Genomic DNA, 16,868 nt, shown 5'->3' with positions numbered 1-16,868 from the left:
TAAACCAGTATTATTAGATTTTTAGTTTTCTTTTTAACGCTTAGTTAATTAATTAGCGCAAAAATAGCTCTTCTTAGTTAGTAATAGTAAGTTATGTCTGAAATTAATTCTTTTTGTAAAAGAAAAGATTTAGGAAAAATTATGACTAACCGTGGTATGAGTAGAAAAATTTGCTTTTATTTGTAGTTCCTGTATTAATCTGCATAGTCTGCTTTTTTTAATCACCTACCACTAACCCGCATGCCGCACTCTTCAATTTTTGGCTGACACGGTAACTTCAAACGAATATATTTTGAGTCCCAAACATTTTACTAGTACGTTCAGCTCCATGAACTGCTATCCAACCCGAAAATTGTGTAAACAAATCCGTGGACACCTTTCAAAAGTTTAGAACCTCTTGTTTATTACATTATCTTTTTATTGTTCTTCTCCTGTTTATATGTTCTCGTAGAACCTAGTGCTCTTTGGTATACTAATAACATAAATTTTTATTTTACTGCTAGTTACATTTTCCTAATGGTTTGTTTACTGATTCGATTATTTTGTTTCTCTCTGACTTCTTATGATTTCGACGTTGTCTCTTTATCTTTGGTTGATTGCGAGTCGAGAACGAAGTGTCATAAATTATTATAATCACGTTATACCAACCCCGAAAAGGCACTAAAGCGGTTTAGGTTCGAATTTCCGTTAGATTAGACTGATCAGTAAGCAAACTCGGACTCTGCCCGAGCGAACTGTACTGTAAATGTTGGGGATTTCAAGCTTCAACTTCGGCACCCTGCACGCCCATCACGGAGACGGCCGTCTGATCATTTCGCATGGTTCCTTCCAGCGAACGCCGCAAGACCCGAACTGGCCGTGGTCAGGGCGTCGCTGGGGTCGACCCGGCCGACCATAATCGGCCGGCCCGACTTCTTCGTGCGCTACGGCGAGAAGGAGATGGAGGCGGTGGCCAGCTTCGACTTCCTCGACGACTTCAGCACCACCAGCAGCTCCCTGAGCGAGAGCGCCGAGCTCGAGGAAGAGTTCAAGCCGACCGAGGACCGAGTGCTGCACCTGAAAGTCAGCCAAGTTTGAATGAGTTTCATTGATATTTTTTGTATACGTCGTATTTATTGTCTATATGTAAATTATTTTATTTATATTTGAATACAAGTGTAAAATTTTATTTTAGTTTTATTTCGAGAGGTGGAGTGCGAGATTAGGGTTAAGACTGTATATAGTGATCGAATTTATTTTAGGGTTTTTTTTTTTGGAGAATTGTTTGATTCGAACGGAACGAATTATGTGTAGTACACTCATGTACTTTTGTGATATAAGAAATTTATTTAAGCGGATAGTGCATGTTCTATATGGGTCGTGTAATCAAGGAACTGTACACAAATCAAAAATGCATCGCAGTTGGGTTTTCGTTGATGACCATTTCCTGGGCCTAGATTCATCCTCGTGGTTTCACTGCAGTGCAATAAGTTTTAACGTTCTTTAATTGATCTCTCATTGTATGAACATAAAGCAATTCTTTAGACCTTTAGACTACAGACAATGTTGAAATTATATAAACTGTGTGTAGATTGTATTTTTATATAGGGTACTTATTTATATTTAGTACAAATTTAGACCATAAATACACTATTACAAGCAAGCGTGTTTTATTTCTCGACTCTTTTGGTTTTGATAACAAATTAATGCGCTTTAGGTTACGTGGGGGTTTCACCGAATCTTGGAACGCATGCACCGAGCGGTATGCTATCTATCACATCCAAGAATAAATATCAGCAAATTTTATTTTTATAGTTGTGCGCCGTCTCACTCGTGCCAACTTGTAACCAGGGGATGTACACGTTACCTGTATAAATACAGCAACCTTCAAAATGCGCATTTAAACACAGTTCACAGTCGCACCAGTGCAACATTAAAAAAATGGAGTTCTATTTTCTCGATTTCGACGAAACCGTCATAATTTTGTCGATGTCGCTACTACTAACGTTGTTTTTTTACGGAAAACAAATCCAACCTTTTAAGTGTTTCGAAAGTGCGCACAGCGGAATTGTCCCAAAAAGTGTGAATTATCATTTCACCAGAAAATGCAACTACGAGTGTGGGTTTTGCTTCCATACGGCCAAAACGTCGTTTATGTTGAATTTGGAGACGGCGAAATTGGGTTTACAATTATTAAAAAATGCGGGTGAGTCACCTAGATATAGTGTTTTATTCGAAGTGCCAAAGTGATAAAACATAAGTATCGTTATCAAACTTTAGTTATTTATAAACTTGCCGTTGACGTTTAAGTTCTCGCTGACGTTGCTTTTACAGCTGAAAATTAAGAAATACAGGGCAAAATGTAGCCCCGCCCACCCACCCTATCTCAGTTGTGACGATTTTAAGTCTGTACAGTATGATTTCTTTCATTGAATATTTTGTTTATTTTGCTATAATTTTATACATTAGTTGTGTTTATGTTTTGATTTATTTCGCACATTTATTAATTGTAAATTTTTTTTTGACGATTTATAAGCTGCTTTAGTTCTAACAAATATAAACTTATCTTATCTTATCTTATTATTTCTCTAGAAGAATGTTTCTGAATATCCTGTTATTCAAAAAATACTATGTTTATTAAGAAAAAATTAAAGCCAAAGATTAAGCCCCACCCGTACCTGCCCTGTTCTAAATAGTAATGACGTTTTCATTCGTTGGCAAACCTAGGATCGGAGCCTAATGGCAAAATCCATATTTCCTTACAATTTTTTTTAATATTTTGCCTTTTTTTCTAAAAATAATAGTATTCTTTGAACAACACGATATTCAAAAATTTTTTGTAAAAAAAGATGCTATGTATTCTAAAAAAAAAGACAAAATATAATCCCCGCCCACCCGCCCTGTTTCAATTCTGATGATTCTTTTTATTCGTCGTGAGCCGACGGGCAGAGGTTAACTGCAAAATCCTGATTTTTCTACAAGAAATAAAAACATATTTTTAAGTACCGTGTTAAAAAATACTAGGTATATCAAGAAAAAATTAAGCCAAAGATTAAGCCCGACCTATACACGCCCCGATTTCAATTCTCAATTGTGATGAATTTTTCATTCGTTGTCGGATGGAGGGGCGGAGCTTAATTGCAATATCCATATTTGTCTACAAGAATTTACCATTTCAAACATGTTTTAAGATTCTGATTCTGAAACGACGACTACGTATGTTAAGAAAAAAAGGCAAATAATAAGCCCCGCCCACCCGCCCTATCTCAGTTCGGATGATCCTTTTTATTCGTCATGAGCCGAGGGGCGGAGCTTAACTGCAATATCCTTATTATTTGTCTACAAAAAAGACAAGTGTTTGAGTATCGTGTTATTAAAAAAATATTATATATTATAAGAAAAATTTAAAACCAAAGATTAAGTCCCATCCATACCTGCCCTGATCTATAATTAGTATTGAAGTTTTCATTCGTTAACAGACCTTGGGGCGGAGCCTAATTGTAAAATCCATTTCCTTACAAAAAGTTTACCATTTTAAACTTGATTAAGTTTCTAAGAATTGAGATAGGGCGGGTGGGTGGGGTTTATATTTTGCTTTGTTTCTTATTATACATAGTATTCTTTGAATGCGATACTCAAAAACATGTTTTTAATTTATTGTAAAGAAACTAGAATTTTGCAGTTAAACTCCGCCTCCTTGGCTCTCGGCGAATAAAAAAAATCACCACAATTGAGATAGGGCGGGTGGGCGGGCTTTCATTTTGCCTCTTTGTTTAAATTTGCGTAGACTTCCTTTCACAACAATAAACTTTAAACATGTTTAAAATGGAAAATTTTTATAAGGATATATCGATTTTGCAATTAGACTGCGCCCTATGTTTTAAGTTTCTTGTTTTGAAAAGATGGCTATGTATACTAAAAAAAAAAAAGGCAAAATATATGCCCCGCCCACCCACCCTATCTCAATTCTAATGATCCTTTTTATTCGTCGTGAGTCAAGAGGGCGGAGCTTAACTGCAAAATCCCTATTTCATTACAAAAATTACCATTTTAAACGTGACTAAGTTTCTAAGAATTGAAAAATCATAAAAATTGTGATGGGGTGGGAGGGCGGTGTTTATATTTTGGATTTTTCTCTCACTATACAAAGTATTCTTTGAACAACACGATACTCAAAAACATGTTTTTAATTTCTCGTAAAGAAACAAGTAATTTCCAGTTAAGCTCCGCCCTCTTGGTTCTCGGCGAATAAAAAAAATCATCACAATTGAGATAGGGTGGGTGGGTGGGCTTACATTTTAGTTTTTTGTTTTAATATGCGTAGACATATTTTCACAACAAGAAACTTAAAACATGTTTAAAATGGAACATTTGCATACGGAAATATCGATTTTGCAATTAGGCTACGCCCTATGTTTTAAGTTTTTTGTTGTGAAAAGACGGCTATGTATACTAAGAAAAAAAAAAGGCAATATATGCCCCGCCCACCCACCCTATCTCAATTCTGATGATTTTTTTTATTCGTCGAGAACCAAGAGGGCGGAACTTAACTGCAAAATTTAAAATTGCCATTTTAAACCTGTTTTAAGTTTCTAAGAATAAAAAAATCATGACAATTGGGATGGGGTGGGTGGGCGCGGTATATATTTTGGCTTTTTCTCTTAATAGACGTGGTATTCTTTGAACAACACGATACTCAAAAACATGTTTTTAATTTCTTGTAAAGAAATAAGTATTTTGCAGTTAAGCTCCGCCCCCTTGGCTCACGACGAATGTAAAAAATTATCACAATTGAGATAGGGTGGGTGGGCGGGGCTACATTTTGCCTTCTTGTTTTAATATGCGTAGACTTCTTTTCACAACAAGAAACGTAAAACATGTTTAAAATGGAAAATTTGTACACGGAAATATCGATTTTACAATTAGGCTGCGCTCTATGTTGTAAGTTCCTTGTTGTGAAAGGATGGCTATGTATACTAAGAAAAAAAAAAAAGGCAAAATATAAGCCCCGCCCACCCGCCCTATCTCAATTCTGATGATCCTTTTTATTCGTCGTGAGCCAAGAGGGCGGAACTTAACTGCAAAATTCTTATGTCATTACAAAAATTACCATTTTAAACGTGTTTTAAGTTTCTAAGAATAAAAAAATCATGACAATTGGGATGGGGTGGATGGGCGGGGTTTATATTTTGCCCTTTTTTTTTAATATACATAGTATTCGTTGAACAAAACGATACTCAAAAAGATGTTTTTAATTTCTTTTAAAGAAATAAGTATTTTGCAGTTAAGCTCCACCCCCTTGGCTTACGACAAATAAAAAAAATCATCACAATTGAAACAGGGTGGGTGGGCGGGCTTACATTTTGCTTTTTTGTTTTAATATGTGTAGACTTCTTTTCATAACAAGAAACGTAAAACACGTTTAAAATGGAAAATTTGTACACGGAAATATCGATTTTGCAATTAGACTCCGCCCTATATTTTAAGTTTCTTGTTGTAAAAAGATAGCTATGTGTATTAAGAAAAAAGGCAAAATATAAGCCCCGCCCACCCGCCCTATCTCAATTCTGATGATTCTTTTTATTCGTCGTGAGCCAAGAGGGCGGAACTTAACTGCAAAATCCTTATTTGATTACAAAAATTACCATTTTAAACGTGATTAAGTTTCTAAGAATTAAAAAACAATTGAGATAGAGCGGGTGGGCGGGGTTTATAGATTGTTTTTTTTTTTATTATATATAGTATTCTTTGAATGCTATACTCAAAATTAATTTCTTGTAGTGAAACAAGTATTTTACAGATAAAAACTCCGCCCCCTTGGCTCTCTCGGCGAATAAAAAAAATCATCACAATTGAGACAGAGTGGGTGGGCGGGCTTTCATTTTTCCTTTTTGTTTTAATATGCGTAGACTCCTTGTCACAACAAGAAATTTTAAACATGTTTAAAATGGAAAATTTGTATACGGAAATATCGATTTTGCAATTAGGCTCCCCCTATGTTTAAGTTTCTTGATGTGAAAAGATGGCTATGTATATTAAGAAAAAAAAGGCAAAATATAAGCCCCGCCCACCCGCCCTGTCTCAATTCTGATGATTCTTTTTATTCGTCGTGAGCCAAGAGGGCGGTGTTTAACTGCAAAATCCTTATTTCATTAGAAAAATTACTATTTTAAACGTGTTTTAAGTTTCTAAGAATAAAAAAATTATGACAATTGGGATGGGGGGGGTGGGCGGGGTTTATATTTTGACTTTTTTTTTAATATGCATAGTATGCATTGAACAAAACGATACTCAAAAATATGGTTTTAATTTCTTGTAAAGAAATAAGTATTTTGCAGTTAAGCCCCGCCCTCTTGGTTCTCGGCGAATATAAAAAATCATCACAATAGAGACAGGGTGGGTGGGCGGAGCTACATTTTGCCTTTTTGTTTTAATATGCGTAGACTTATTTTCACAACAAGCAACTTAAAACATGATTAAATGGACAATTTGTATAGGAAAATATCTATTTTGCAATTAGAATCCGCCCTATGTTTTAAGTTTCTTCTTGTGAAAAGATGGCTATGTATATTAAGAAAAAAAAGGCAAAATATATGCCCCGCCCGCCCGCCCTATCTCAATTCTGATGATTTTTTTATTCGTCGTGAGGCAAGAGGGCGGAGCTTAACTGCAAAATTCCTATTTCATTACAAAAATTACCATTTTAAACGTGTTTTAAGTTTCTAAGAATAAAAAAAATCATGACAATTGGGATGGGGTGGGTGGGCGGGGTTTAAATTTAAATTTAAAATCAGTTAGATAATCTTATTGGTGGATTAATAGGATTATTAGTTTGAATTTCGCGCCAAAAATTTTGTCTTCCAGGAATGGAAAAGATTAATTTCAGCGGCGGAGAGCCGTTCCTGCCTCAGCGAGGGCGCCATTTGGGCGAAATGGTAAAATATTGCAAAACCGTCCTAAACCTACCCTCGGTTTCGATAGTGTCGAATGGGTCCCTAATTTCGGAAAAGTGGTTCCAAACTTATGGACAGTTTGTGGACATTATGGCCGTATCGTGCGACTCTTTCAACGAAGACACCAACAAGGTAAAATTTAGACAAATTTCGACCCATTTACTTACTTATTAAAAAAAAAAAAAACAGACGATTGGCCGCTACCAGAGTAACAAAAACCACATAGAGCAGCTGCTAAGAGTGCGAAATTGGTGCCACGACTACAACGTTCTCTTCAAATTGAACACCGTGGTCAACACTTATAACAAAGACGAAGACATGAATGAAGAAATACTGAATATAAATCCGGTGAGGTGGAAGGTATTTCAGTGCTTGCTTCTCGAGGGTGAGAACGCCGGCCCCGACGCCCTACGAAACGCAGAACGATTTTACATAGACGACGCCACTTTTGAAAAGTTTTTAGAACGGCACAAACACGTTGGATGTTTGGTTCCAGAATCCAACACCAAAATGCAAAACAGCTATCTGATTCTCGACGAATATGTAAGTGTTTTGTTGATTTTGAGACACAATTATAGTAGTTTTTATTTTAGATGAGGTTCCTGGACTGCACTGGCGGTTCCAAGGTTCCGTCAAAGTCAATTCTGGATATAGGTGTGGAAAACGCCTTATTGTTCTCTGGGTTTGACGAAGCCATGTTCAAGAAGAGAGGGGGGTTTTATAAATGGTCCAAAGAAGCGGAAAAGTACAGCTGGTAGAGTAGTGTTGATTTAAAAATTGTTACTTAAGTTTTATATTGTAATCTCATTTTATACTTAAATTAAGTATTTTTCGTATTACGTGTACGTAATAATTTTATATACGTTACAAATGAATAAATTTTGAAACTAGTTATTTTTGCTATGTTTTCCTGCCGAAATTTAAACCTTCTAGTGATTTTGTTTGGTGGGTTGGTACGGTCAGCCCTGCTCGACGCCGTCGCCCCCTACAAACGTCAAGAACGAGACACAACATGGTGTTTATTTCTTAACAGAAACTATTCTTGCTTCTTTGTTGCTATTTTAACCCAGTTTTTAAAAATGAGACCAAATATAAGAGTGGAGATCCAGAATAACCTCGTGGAGTCGATGGAAGTGGACGAAAATGAAGAAGGTGAGATTTCCGACCACGAAGAAAACGAGACCGAGGAACAAGCTCAAGTTCCGCCACCAGAAGCCACCAGGGTGGGTAAAAGTGCATAATTTGTTTATTTATAGCGATACGCGAGGATTTTTATTGTTATTACCGTGAAAAAGGGGCTAAAATTATTCATTAAAGTGATCTGTAGTGAAAATGGCGTTCCAAGATTAAAAGTGCAAATAAACCCATCTGTATCAATATTGTATGTATATAGAAGCGAAATATTGGACCAGTGGCCACAAAGAACCCTCAGTAGATACAGAATGGGTGTTTAAACGGGTTTTTTTAATTAATAAAACCAAGTTTAACGGTATGTTTAACAGTGCAGTGAAAAGCGATACCAGAGCTAATGGAAGCTTAATCATTGATAACAACAAATTTTAGAAAATATTATCCGTTCACGATCTTTATATAGTAGGGTTGGCCATGAAAATCTAGTGAGTTTGTTGGTATTCGATGCAGAAGAATAAAAATTCCCTGAACTTTTTTCGTTAGGTTGTTTTATTGAATTAAAAGTTAAAAAATATTCCTGCATTTCACATTTTTTACTAGAAAAAGGGGGTGGTTTATCCAATGCTGAATTATTTCCGTCTAATTATAATGTAGTAAGATGCGACAGAAAATTTGACACTGTGGCTCGTACTATGGGTGGTGGTGTGGTTGCTGGTTTAATTAATAAAATAACCTGTGAAATAATTGACACTGCAGCTATTGGAAATTTAGTTCCACTAATTGATTTTATTATTTGTAAATGTCAGTGCAGCTCACATATTTTGTTCTTAGTAGCATGTTACATTCCACCTCAGGTCTCTCTTGCGGACTATGAATTATTTTTTGAGGCTGTTGAGGTTCTTCTGGTAGGCCAATCTATTTTGTTGGTTGGTGATTTTAACTTACCCCATTTTAATAATTTGCATACAAATTGTCCTAAAGTAAGATCACTCCGAAGTTTTTGTGACTCACTTCAACTACATCAACATAATAGCATTCGTAATTTGAACAATGAACGACTAGATTTAGTCTTTTCGAATCTTCAGAAAATTGTTGTAAGCCGAGAACTACACCCCTTTGTTAAAGAAGATTCTTATCACCCGGCCTTGTCACTATACGTTGAATATCCGTCTAAGTCAAATGTATCGTTCTTTCCCTCTGCAAAAACTACAAGGTATAACTTCCGTAAAGCCAATTTCTTATATTTATATGATGACCTCCTTAGTATTGACTGGACTTTTCTGGAAAAATGTCTTGACGTCGATGATGCGCTTGACACATTCTATGATCATCTATATAACATTTTGAATTGTTCCGTGCCTCAGTATGCTGCCTGTAGTCACAAAGCTTCTTATCCACCATGGTTTACACCAAGTATTATCTCTAACCTAAAAGCTAAAGACTACTATAGAAAAAAGTGGTTATCATCAAATGTAGACTCATTCTTCGAAGAATATAAAAGACTTCGGGCACTTTGTAAAAGACAAATATCGCTTTCTTATCGAGATTATATAATGAAGGTTGAAAACTAAGTTCGTAATAACCCCCGCGAAATTTTTAAATATCTTCAGTTAAAGCAAGGTACTACAAGAATACCCGGTAAAATGTATCAAGATGACGTATCGTTTGAAACTCCTGAAGAAATAGTGAATGGCTTTGCACAAGTTTTCTCAAGTATATATCACCCTGCCTCAAATGTGACTCCCAATGACAATTGCAATCTTCCATCTTTTAAACTTATGTGTGTGTCTGACCAGGAAGTCGTGAAAATTATGGCCTCTTTTCCTATTAAACATACTGCGGGAGATGATCAAATTCCCAGTTTTTTGATCCACGACGCAAGATATGCTTTAGCGACACCATTGACAATAATCATCAATAAAGCTATCTCCAGTTCTTCTTTTCCTGACTCGTTGGAAACGTGCGAGAATTGTACCGGTGCACAAGAAAAATGATTACACCCAGTTGAAAAACTATCGACCGATTGCAATTCTGTCTAATTTTGCCAAGGTTTTTGAGCAAGTAATTTACAAATCCATATTCAATCACATTCAGCCCTATATATCCCCAAATCAACACGGCTTCCTACCTGGTAGATCCACAATAACAAATTTAATAACTATTACTCAGTTTATATGTGAGCAATTAGATAATGCTGGTCAAGTGGATGTTGTCTACACCGATTTTTCTAGTGCTTTCGATATGGTTGATCATGGCTTGCTACTAAACAAACTTAATTCTTTTGGTCTTGCACCATCATTTATTGCTCTTATTAAGTCATACCTCTCAAATCGAATAAACTATGTTTTTTATAACGGGTTTACATCGTATGAATATGTCTCGACATCAGGTGTACCGCAGGGTTCCAATCTGGGACCACTGTTTTTCATAGTTTTTATTAACGATTTGCTCAGATCTCTTACATGTCCTGTACTTGCATATGCAGACGATTTAAAAATTTATTCCTCTGTATTCAATGATATGGATGTAAATCTTCTACAGGATAACATAAATATTATTGCTCAATATTCAGTGTCTAATTTCTTAACTTTGAATGTGGATAAGTGCTATTTTCTTACGTTTACTCGCAAAATAAAGTCAGTTTCTTCATCATATAATATTAATGGTCATGTACTTCTCAAAGCAGATTCAGCAAAAGATCTCGGAGTACTTTTTGACTCAAATCTTACTTTTATTAACCATATTGAATCCACAGTATCATCGGCATCAAAATCCCTTGGATTTATAATGCGTACATCGAAATTCTTTAACGATTTCTCTCTCCTTAAGACGTTGTATTTTTCGTTTGTTCTAAGCAAGTTAGAATATGCATGTGTGGTCTGGGCCCCATATTACGTGTGTCATCAGTTAACCATCGAAAAAATTCAACGAAGATTCCTAAAATATTTATCTTTCAAGATCGATGGAATATACCCACCTAGACATGTTGATTATGACAATTTACTGCGACGGCATAATTTTCAGTCGCTTTTTAGTCGTCGAAAAGAATATGGTGCTCATTTTATTTGGAAGCTTATTCACAATCGCTTAGACTGTAGCAACATATTATCGCTTATAAAATTTCATGTGCCACGCTTGAACTCTCGATATGCATCAACTTTTGATTTTTCTACACCAAAAACAAATATACTTAGGAGAGCACCGCTGACAACTATGTGCCATGATGCTGATGCATTTTATTATGATATTTTTAATGATAAAATGTAATTTCTTCTCTATTAGTTTCTTTAATTGATTAGTACGTATTATTTTATTGGTTTTTATATTAGGGTTTTACATTTGGTTATTGTATTTATCATAAAATTTTAAGTTAATTATAGATTTGTGCGTAACATTTAATTTAGATTTTGTCCTGTAATAGGGTAACAACCTGTTGGGCAATAAAGGCTATTATTATTATTATTATTATTATTAACTGAACCAAATGATAATTTCGTTATTCGTGTACACCATCCACTCCGGGAGATTTATAAACGTCCTGTTTATTTCGTGCAAATTGTGCTCCATTTTTATGGGTGAAGAGTTGAATTGGTGAAATTAGCGTCTGTAACAAATCATTTCAAGTATCATTACACCGAATTTTTAAAAAATTCGTGCGTGGATTCTGCCATGTCTAGGGAAATTTAACTGTTACCAACATAGTTCACACATTGGTGTAAAAAAAATAAATTTACTGTTGACGTTGCTGATGCCGCTGCCGTTGCGTTTAGAGCTGAAAATTGTCATTTATTTAAGATTACTACAAAAATTTAGCATTTTAGACATGTTTTAAGTTTCTTGTTGTCGAAATAAGTCTACACATATTAAGAAAAAAAAAGGCAAAATATTAACCCCGCCCACCCGCCCTATCTCAATTCCGATGATTTTTTTATTCGTCATCTGCCAAATGGGCGGAGCTTAACTGCAAAATCCTTATTTCTCTACGAGAAATTAAAAAGTGTGTTTGAGTATCGTGTTGCTAAACAAAATACCATGTATATTAAGAAAAAATTAAATTCCACCCACACTTGCCCTGATCTAAACAGTAATAAAGTTTTCATTCGTTGGGCAGCCTAGAGGAGGAGCCTAATTGCAAAATCCATACTTCCCTACAAAAATTTACCATTTTGAACGTGTTTTAAATTTCTAAGAATAAGAAAAATCATCACAATTGAGATGGGGTGGGTGGGCGGGGTATATTTTGTATGTTTTTTCTTAATATACGTAGTATTCTTTGAACAACAATACTCAAACACATGTTTTTAATTTGTTGTAAAGAAACGAATATTTTGCAGTTAAGCTCCGCCCCCTTGATTCACGACGAATTAAAAAAATCATCACAATCGAGATAGGGCAGGTGGGCGGGCTTACATTTTGCTTTTTTTTCTTTAATGTGTTCTTTTCATAAGAAGACACTTAAAACATGTTAAAATGGAAAACTTGTATAAGGAAATATCGATTTTGCAATTAGGTTCCATCCATAATTGCAAAATCCATATTTCCTTGTAAAAATGTACCATTTTAACATTATTTTACGTTTCTTGTGAAAATATAGCTACGTAAATTTAGAAAAAAAAATCAAAATATTAACCCCGCCCACCCGCCCTATGTCATTTCCGATGATTTTTTTTATTCGTCATCTGCCAAAGGGGCGGAGCTTAACTGCAATATCCTTATTTCGCTACGAGAAATTAAAAAATGTGTTTGAGTATCGTGTTGCTAAAAAAAATACCATGTATATTAAGAAAAAATTAAAACCCACCCATACTTGCCTTGATCTAAATAGTAATGAAGTTTTCATTCGTTAGCAGACTAGGGGCGGAGCCTAATTGAAAAATCCGTACTTCCCTACAAAAATTTACCATTTTGAATGTGTTTTAAATTTCTAAGAATAAAAAAGATCATCACAATTGAGATCGGGCGGGTGGGCGGGCTTACATTTTGCTTTTTTTTTTTTTTTTTTTCTTTAATGTGTAGACTTTTCATAAGAAGACACATAAAACATGGTTAAAATGGAAAACTTGCATAAGGAAATATCGATTTTACAATTACGTTCCATCCATAATTGCAAAATCCATATTTCCTTGTAAAAATGTACCATTTTAACATTATTTTAAGTTTCTTGTGAAAAGATAGCTACGTAAATTTAGAAAGAAGCAAGCAAAATATTAACCCCGCCCACCCACCCTATCTCAATTCTCATGATGTTTTTATTTGTCATCTGCCAAATGGGCGGAGCTTAACTGCAAAATCCTTATTTCTCTACGAGAATTTAAAAAATGTGTTTGAGTATCGTGTTGCTAAAAAAAATACCATGTATATTAAGAAAAAATTAAAACCCACCCATACTTGCCTTGATCTAAATAGTAATGAAGTTTTCATTCGTTGGCAGATTAGGGGCGGAGCCTAATTGAAAAATCCATATTTCTCTACAAAAATTTACCATTTTGAACGTGTTTTAAATTTCTAAGAATAAAAAAGATCATCACAATTGAGATGGGGTGGGTGGGCGGGGATAATATTTTGCCTTTTTTTTCTAAATTTACATAGTATTCTTTGAACAACACGATACTGAAAAACACGTTTTATTTGTCTTGTAAAGAAATAAGTATTTTGCAGTGAAGGTCTGCCCACTTGCTTCTCGGCGAATAAAAAAAAATCATTACAATTGAGAGAGGGCGGGTGGGCGGGTTTACATTTTGGCCTTTTGTTTTAAAATGTGTAGACGTCTTTTCACAACAAGAAACTTAAAACATGTTTAAAATGGAAAATTTGTATAACGAAATATCAATTTTGCAATTAGGCTCCCCCACACATTTTTGGTTCAACTTTGCTAAAGCAGGAATGAGCTGATTGATCACCCAATTTTGAAAAATTGTCCCGTCCATCGTTTTATGATAGTTTCTATCGTTATTTTTTGAATTAAAAAATTGTTACAACCATCCAAGAACCCCGTCGAACAACCCGCTTGGAGAATAACAAACCTTGATCCTTCACTTTTAATTTTGGTGGGATTGCTTTCTAGATCAGTATCGTGCACCCAGCGACGAATGGACGAACCATTTTGATAGATCCATGTTTCATCCAAATACACGAAAGTCAAATTTCCACAAGAATTTAGAAACTGTGAATATGTTCTCAAAAAAGTAATTTTCATGTTTTTGTTCACATACAATTTTGCGACCATTTACTTCCCTGTGTTTGTAAGCCACTGACTTAAGAATTTTGTATAATGTGGTTCGCCCCCCTTTAAATTCCAACTGTTCCCTAGAATATGCCAAAAGAGTATCTACAGTGAAATATTCGTTTTTTTCATTAAGTTGCCAAATTTGTGGTTGCAGGTCTTTCCGAAACATAATTTGTAAATAAATCCGTTGGTTTTCGCTTGCCCTGTTGATAAAATTTTCGCCAGTTGATGTTCCCACCTATGAGAAAAAAAATTAAAAAATATTTTGCAGCGTATTTTTACATTACAGAAAATATGTTCGGGCAATTTTTTGTTGCACTAAAACTATTTTAGACATTTTCTTTTGAAATAATGTCGCAATGATCTGTGAATCTGTCACAATGACAAATTATCTATGCTGATAAAATTAAAACATTTGTTTGCTGGATTAAAAATTGCGTCTAATAATTCTGATTTATAAATGAAGTAGAAAAGTGGCAATCCAGCTCAAAGCAAATGTCAATCATACTAGTGACAGACAAAAAACTAAATCATCAAATCAGTTTATCCAACTTAAAGAAAAAATATCAAAGCCTACTTTACTATGTAAAGATCGTGAATGGATAATATTTGCGTTAATAAAAAAATTCAGGAAGCCGTATCAGATCTAAATATTGATTTAATAATTGTTGAAGTGACGTCAACAAATTTCAAATAAAAACATTTCGACGTTTTGCGTTAATATTTATGATAGTTGACTTTTGTTTGATTTTTTAAATAGTCCTTGAATTTGACACTTCCTTTTTTTTCCAGAGCGCCAATCCCCCTTTCCCCGGCTTCACCACCACCGAAGACAAGCTCCAAGAGCGCGCGAAAAGATTCGCCTTAAATCCCGAGGAGATAAAAAACTTTAAAGACGACGATTTACAACTCCTTCACAGTAGTTTAGGGATAAGCGCGTCGAACGAATCGAACGTGCGGTTTGAGGTAATTCATATGAGAGGGATAGAGCAAATGAACGCTGGAGATCTTTTAGATTATTTTCTGGAATACGCACCGGTTTCGGTCGAATGGATAGACGAAGTGAGTTGCAATATCGTCTGGTTGGACAAAATCTTGTCGGCGCGAGCTTTGCACTTCATGTCGAAGCCGGTCAGAGGCATGCCGGTACGGGACGACACGAGCTACTTCGACCACTTGAACGAGAGCACGGAAGAGGTGGATCAGAGCATACTCGTGATTAATCGGAATCGGGAGGTGCAGCTGAAGGAGGATAGCGAAGAAGCGACGACGAATAAGTTGTTGAATGAGCACAATTCGGTCGATATTTCGGAAATCACCGCGACCATACCACCCGGGTATTGGAGACTGGGGGGTTCACACCCGAAGGCGAAGTGTTTACTATTACGATTCGCCCTCAAGACTGACAAACAACACTTTAAAGTAGAACAATTTAGTCGCTATTATAAGAATCAGAGTAAGAAGAAAGCGCCACTGCAGGTGGGTAAACCACCGAATCAGGGTATTTTCGGCCGAAACAAAGACATGCGCAAAGTAAACGAGGATAATCCGTGGACCGTACTGGCGAAGAACTGGGATGAAGACGCCCAGTTCCGAGAAAAAGAGAGGACGCAAATCGCTGAAGTCCCGAAGGTAGAAATCAAAAACCACAGTCTTAGGAATCGCTTGGGTCAGAAGCGAAAGGACCCCGAACCTGAAGAACCCGAAGAACCTGAACCCGTCGCACCGAAAAAGAAAGTGAAAATACCGAGAATGCGAATGTATGCGGACGAAGAAGAAGAGAAAATCAAACGAAAACACATGTTGCAGCGAATCAACAACCAGATTAAGAAAATCGACCAAGACGTTTCTACCAATTCTGACTTGCGGACGGTTTTGAATATGACCCATCGGACTCACGCGGTCAAGTTGGACAAGTCCGAGCCCGAGGTGTTCGACTTAGGGAGTAGGTTGAAAAATCGGAACAAGAAGATGGTGTTTCAAATAAAATCGGAGGACGGAGAGGAAGCTTTGACTGAAGAGGTGTCCCACTCGCGTCGGGACAAGGAAGACCGGCACAGGGTACACCGGAGGAGGTATTCACACAGCGACGACGAAGACACGAGTTACCGAAGACACGACAAGCCCAAGAGTAAAGTCGCTGTGGTTATTAAAACCCAGAAGAGGCCTGCGGTCGCGTCTGCCGTAGCTTCCACTGTGCTCTCCCGGGTTAAAGGTAAATCCAACTCCGAGACGGAGTCGGAGTCGGAGTCCAGCGAATCCGAGGGTTCCGAGAGCGAGTCGGAGGAAGTCGAGGAGTTGGTACAAAGTCGCAGAATCACCAATCGGCCCGGTTTCACCTCTCGTTCCAAGGACCACTCAGTACATTCTGCTTACAAAAGCCCGTTAAAAATTGAAATTAATAACGACCATTTTAAGCGGTCTTAAGGGGATTTTAATTGGGTTATGAGGTGTAGTTTTTAATTTATATGGAAAATTTTTATCAACTATACTTATTTTTACATTTATGTTTTGTCGTGTATATATAGCAAGATTTTCTCATTGCGTACGTTATTTATCCCGTGTTTCCCATTTCGTAA

At 36.1% G+C, this 16,868-nt stretch overlaps 3 protein-coding genes across 9 annotated transcripts in view; all 3 read left to right on the top strand.

Moving 5' to 3' along the window:
- LOC135136678 (uncharacterized protein) overlaps window positions 1-1,168 on the top strand; it is a 190,349-nt gene extending 189,181 nt beyond the window's left edge. For 6 of the 7 annotated variants that reach the window (XM_064066080.1, XM_064066079.1, XM_064066082.1 and 3 more), the window contains one exon: window positions 833-1,168. In XM_064066080.1, the coding sequence (XP_063922150.1) occupies window positions 833-1,077 (245 nt within the window). In that variant the 3' untranslated portion in view covers window positions 1,078-1,168. Of the gene's footprint in view, window positions 1-762 lie in introns of all 7 variants that reach the window. The other variant, XM_064066083.1, reaches the window with a different exon arrangement.
- A 669-nt stretch (window positions 1,169-1,837) lies between these two features.
- Window positions 1,838-7,826, top strand: LOC135136680 (S-adenosylmethionine-dependent nucleotide dehydratase RSAD2-like). The gene is made up of 4 exons (XM_064066088.1): window positions 1,838-2,185; window positions 6,844-7,064; window positions 7,122-7,475; window positions 7,526-7,826. The coding sequence occupies exons 1-4, from the start codon at window positions 1,921-1,923 to the stop codon at window positions 7,688-7,690; spliced, it is 1,005 nt and encodes a 334-aa protein (XP_063922158.1). The 5' UTR covers window positions 1,838-1,920; the 3' UTR covers window positions 7,691-7,826.
- Window positions 7,827-7,904: 78 nt separating this feature from the next.
- LOC135136515 (nuclear cap-binding protein subunit 3-like) lies at window positions 7,905-16,830 on the top strand. The gene is made up of 2 exons (XM_064065850.1): window positions 7,905-8,155; window positions 15,082-16,830. The coding sequence occupies exons 1-2, from the start codon at window positions 8,012-8,014 to the stop codon at window positions 16,714-16,716; spliced, it is 1,779 nt and encodes a 592-aa protein (XP_063921920.1). The 5' UTR covers window positions 7,905-8,011; the 3' UTR covers window positions 16,717-16,830.
- The last annotated feature ends 38 nt before the right edge of the window (window positions 16,831-16,868 follow it).

This window comes from Zophobas morio, unplaced genomic scaffold (genome assembly GCF_036711695.1).
Source record: "Zophobas morio isolate AGI-343-1 ecotype UQ-CSIRO unplaced genomic scaffold, CSIRO_AGI_Zmor_V1 ptg000026l, whole genome shotgun sequence".
NCBI lineage: Eukaryota > Metazoa > Arthropoda > Insecta > Coleoptera > Tenebrionidae > Zophobas > Zophobas morio.
The sequence above is the reverse complement of the archived record's forward strand: the minus strand, read 5'-3'. Positions and strand labels throughout refer to the sequence as shown.

Excerpts from the sequence above, each read along its gene's own strand:
- LOC135136680 (XM_064066088.1), top strand. The coding sequence starts at position 1,921 with ATGGAGTTCTATTTTCTCGATTTCGACGAAACCGTCATAATTTTGTCG. Across the intron at positions 2,186-6,843 it reads ACAATTATTAAAAAATGCGG|GAATGGAAAAGATTAATTTC; the intron begins GTGAGTCACCTA and ends TTTGTCTTCCAG. Across the intron at positions 7,065-7,121 it reads TCAACGAAGACACCAACAAG|ACGATTGGCCGCTACCAGAG; the intron begins GTAAAATTTAGA and ends AAAAAAAAACAG.
- LOC135136515 (XM_064065850.1), top strand. The coding sequence starts at position 8,012 with ATGAGACCAAATATAAGAGTGGAGATCCAGAATAACCTCGTGGAGTCG. Across the intron at positions 8,156-15,081 it reads CGCCACCAGAAGCCACCAGG|AGCGCCAATCCCCCTTTCCC; the intron begins GTGGGTAAAAGT and ends TTTTTTTTCCAG.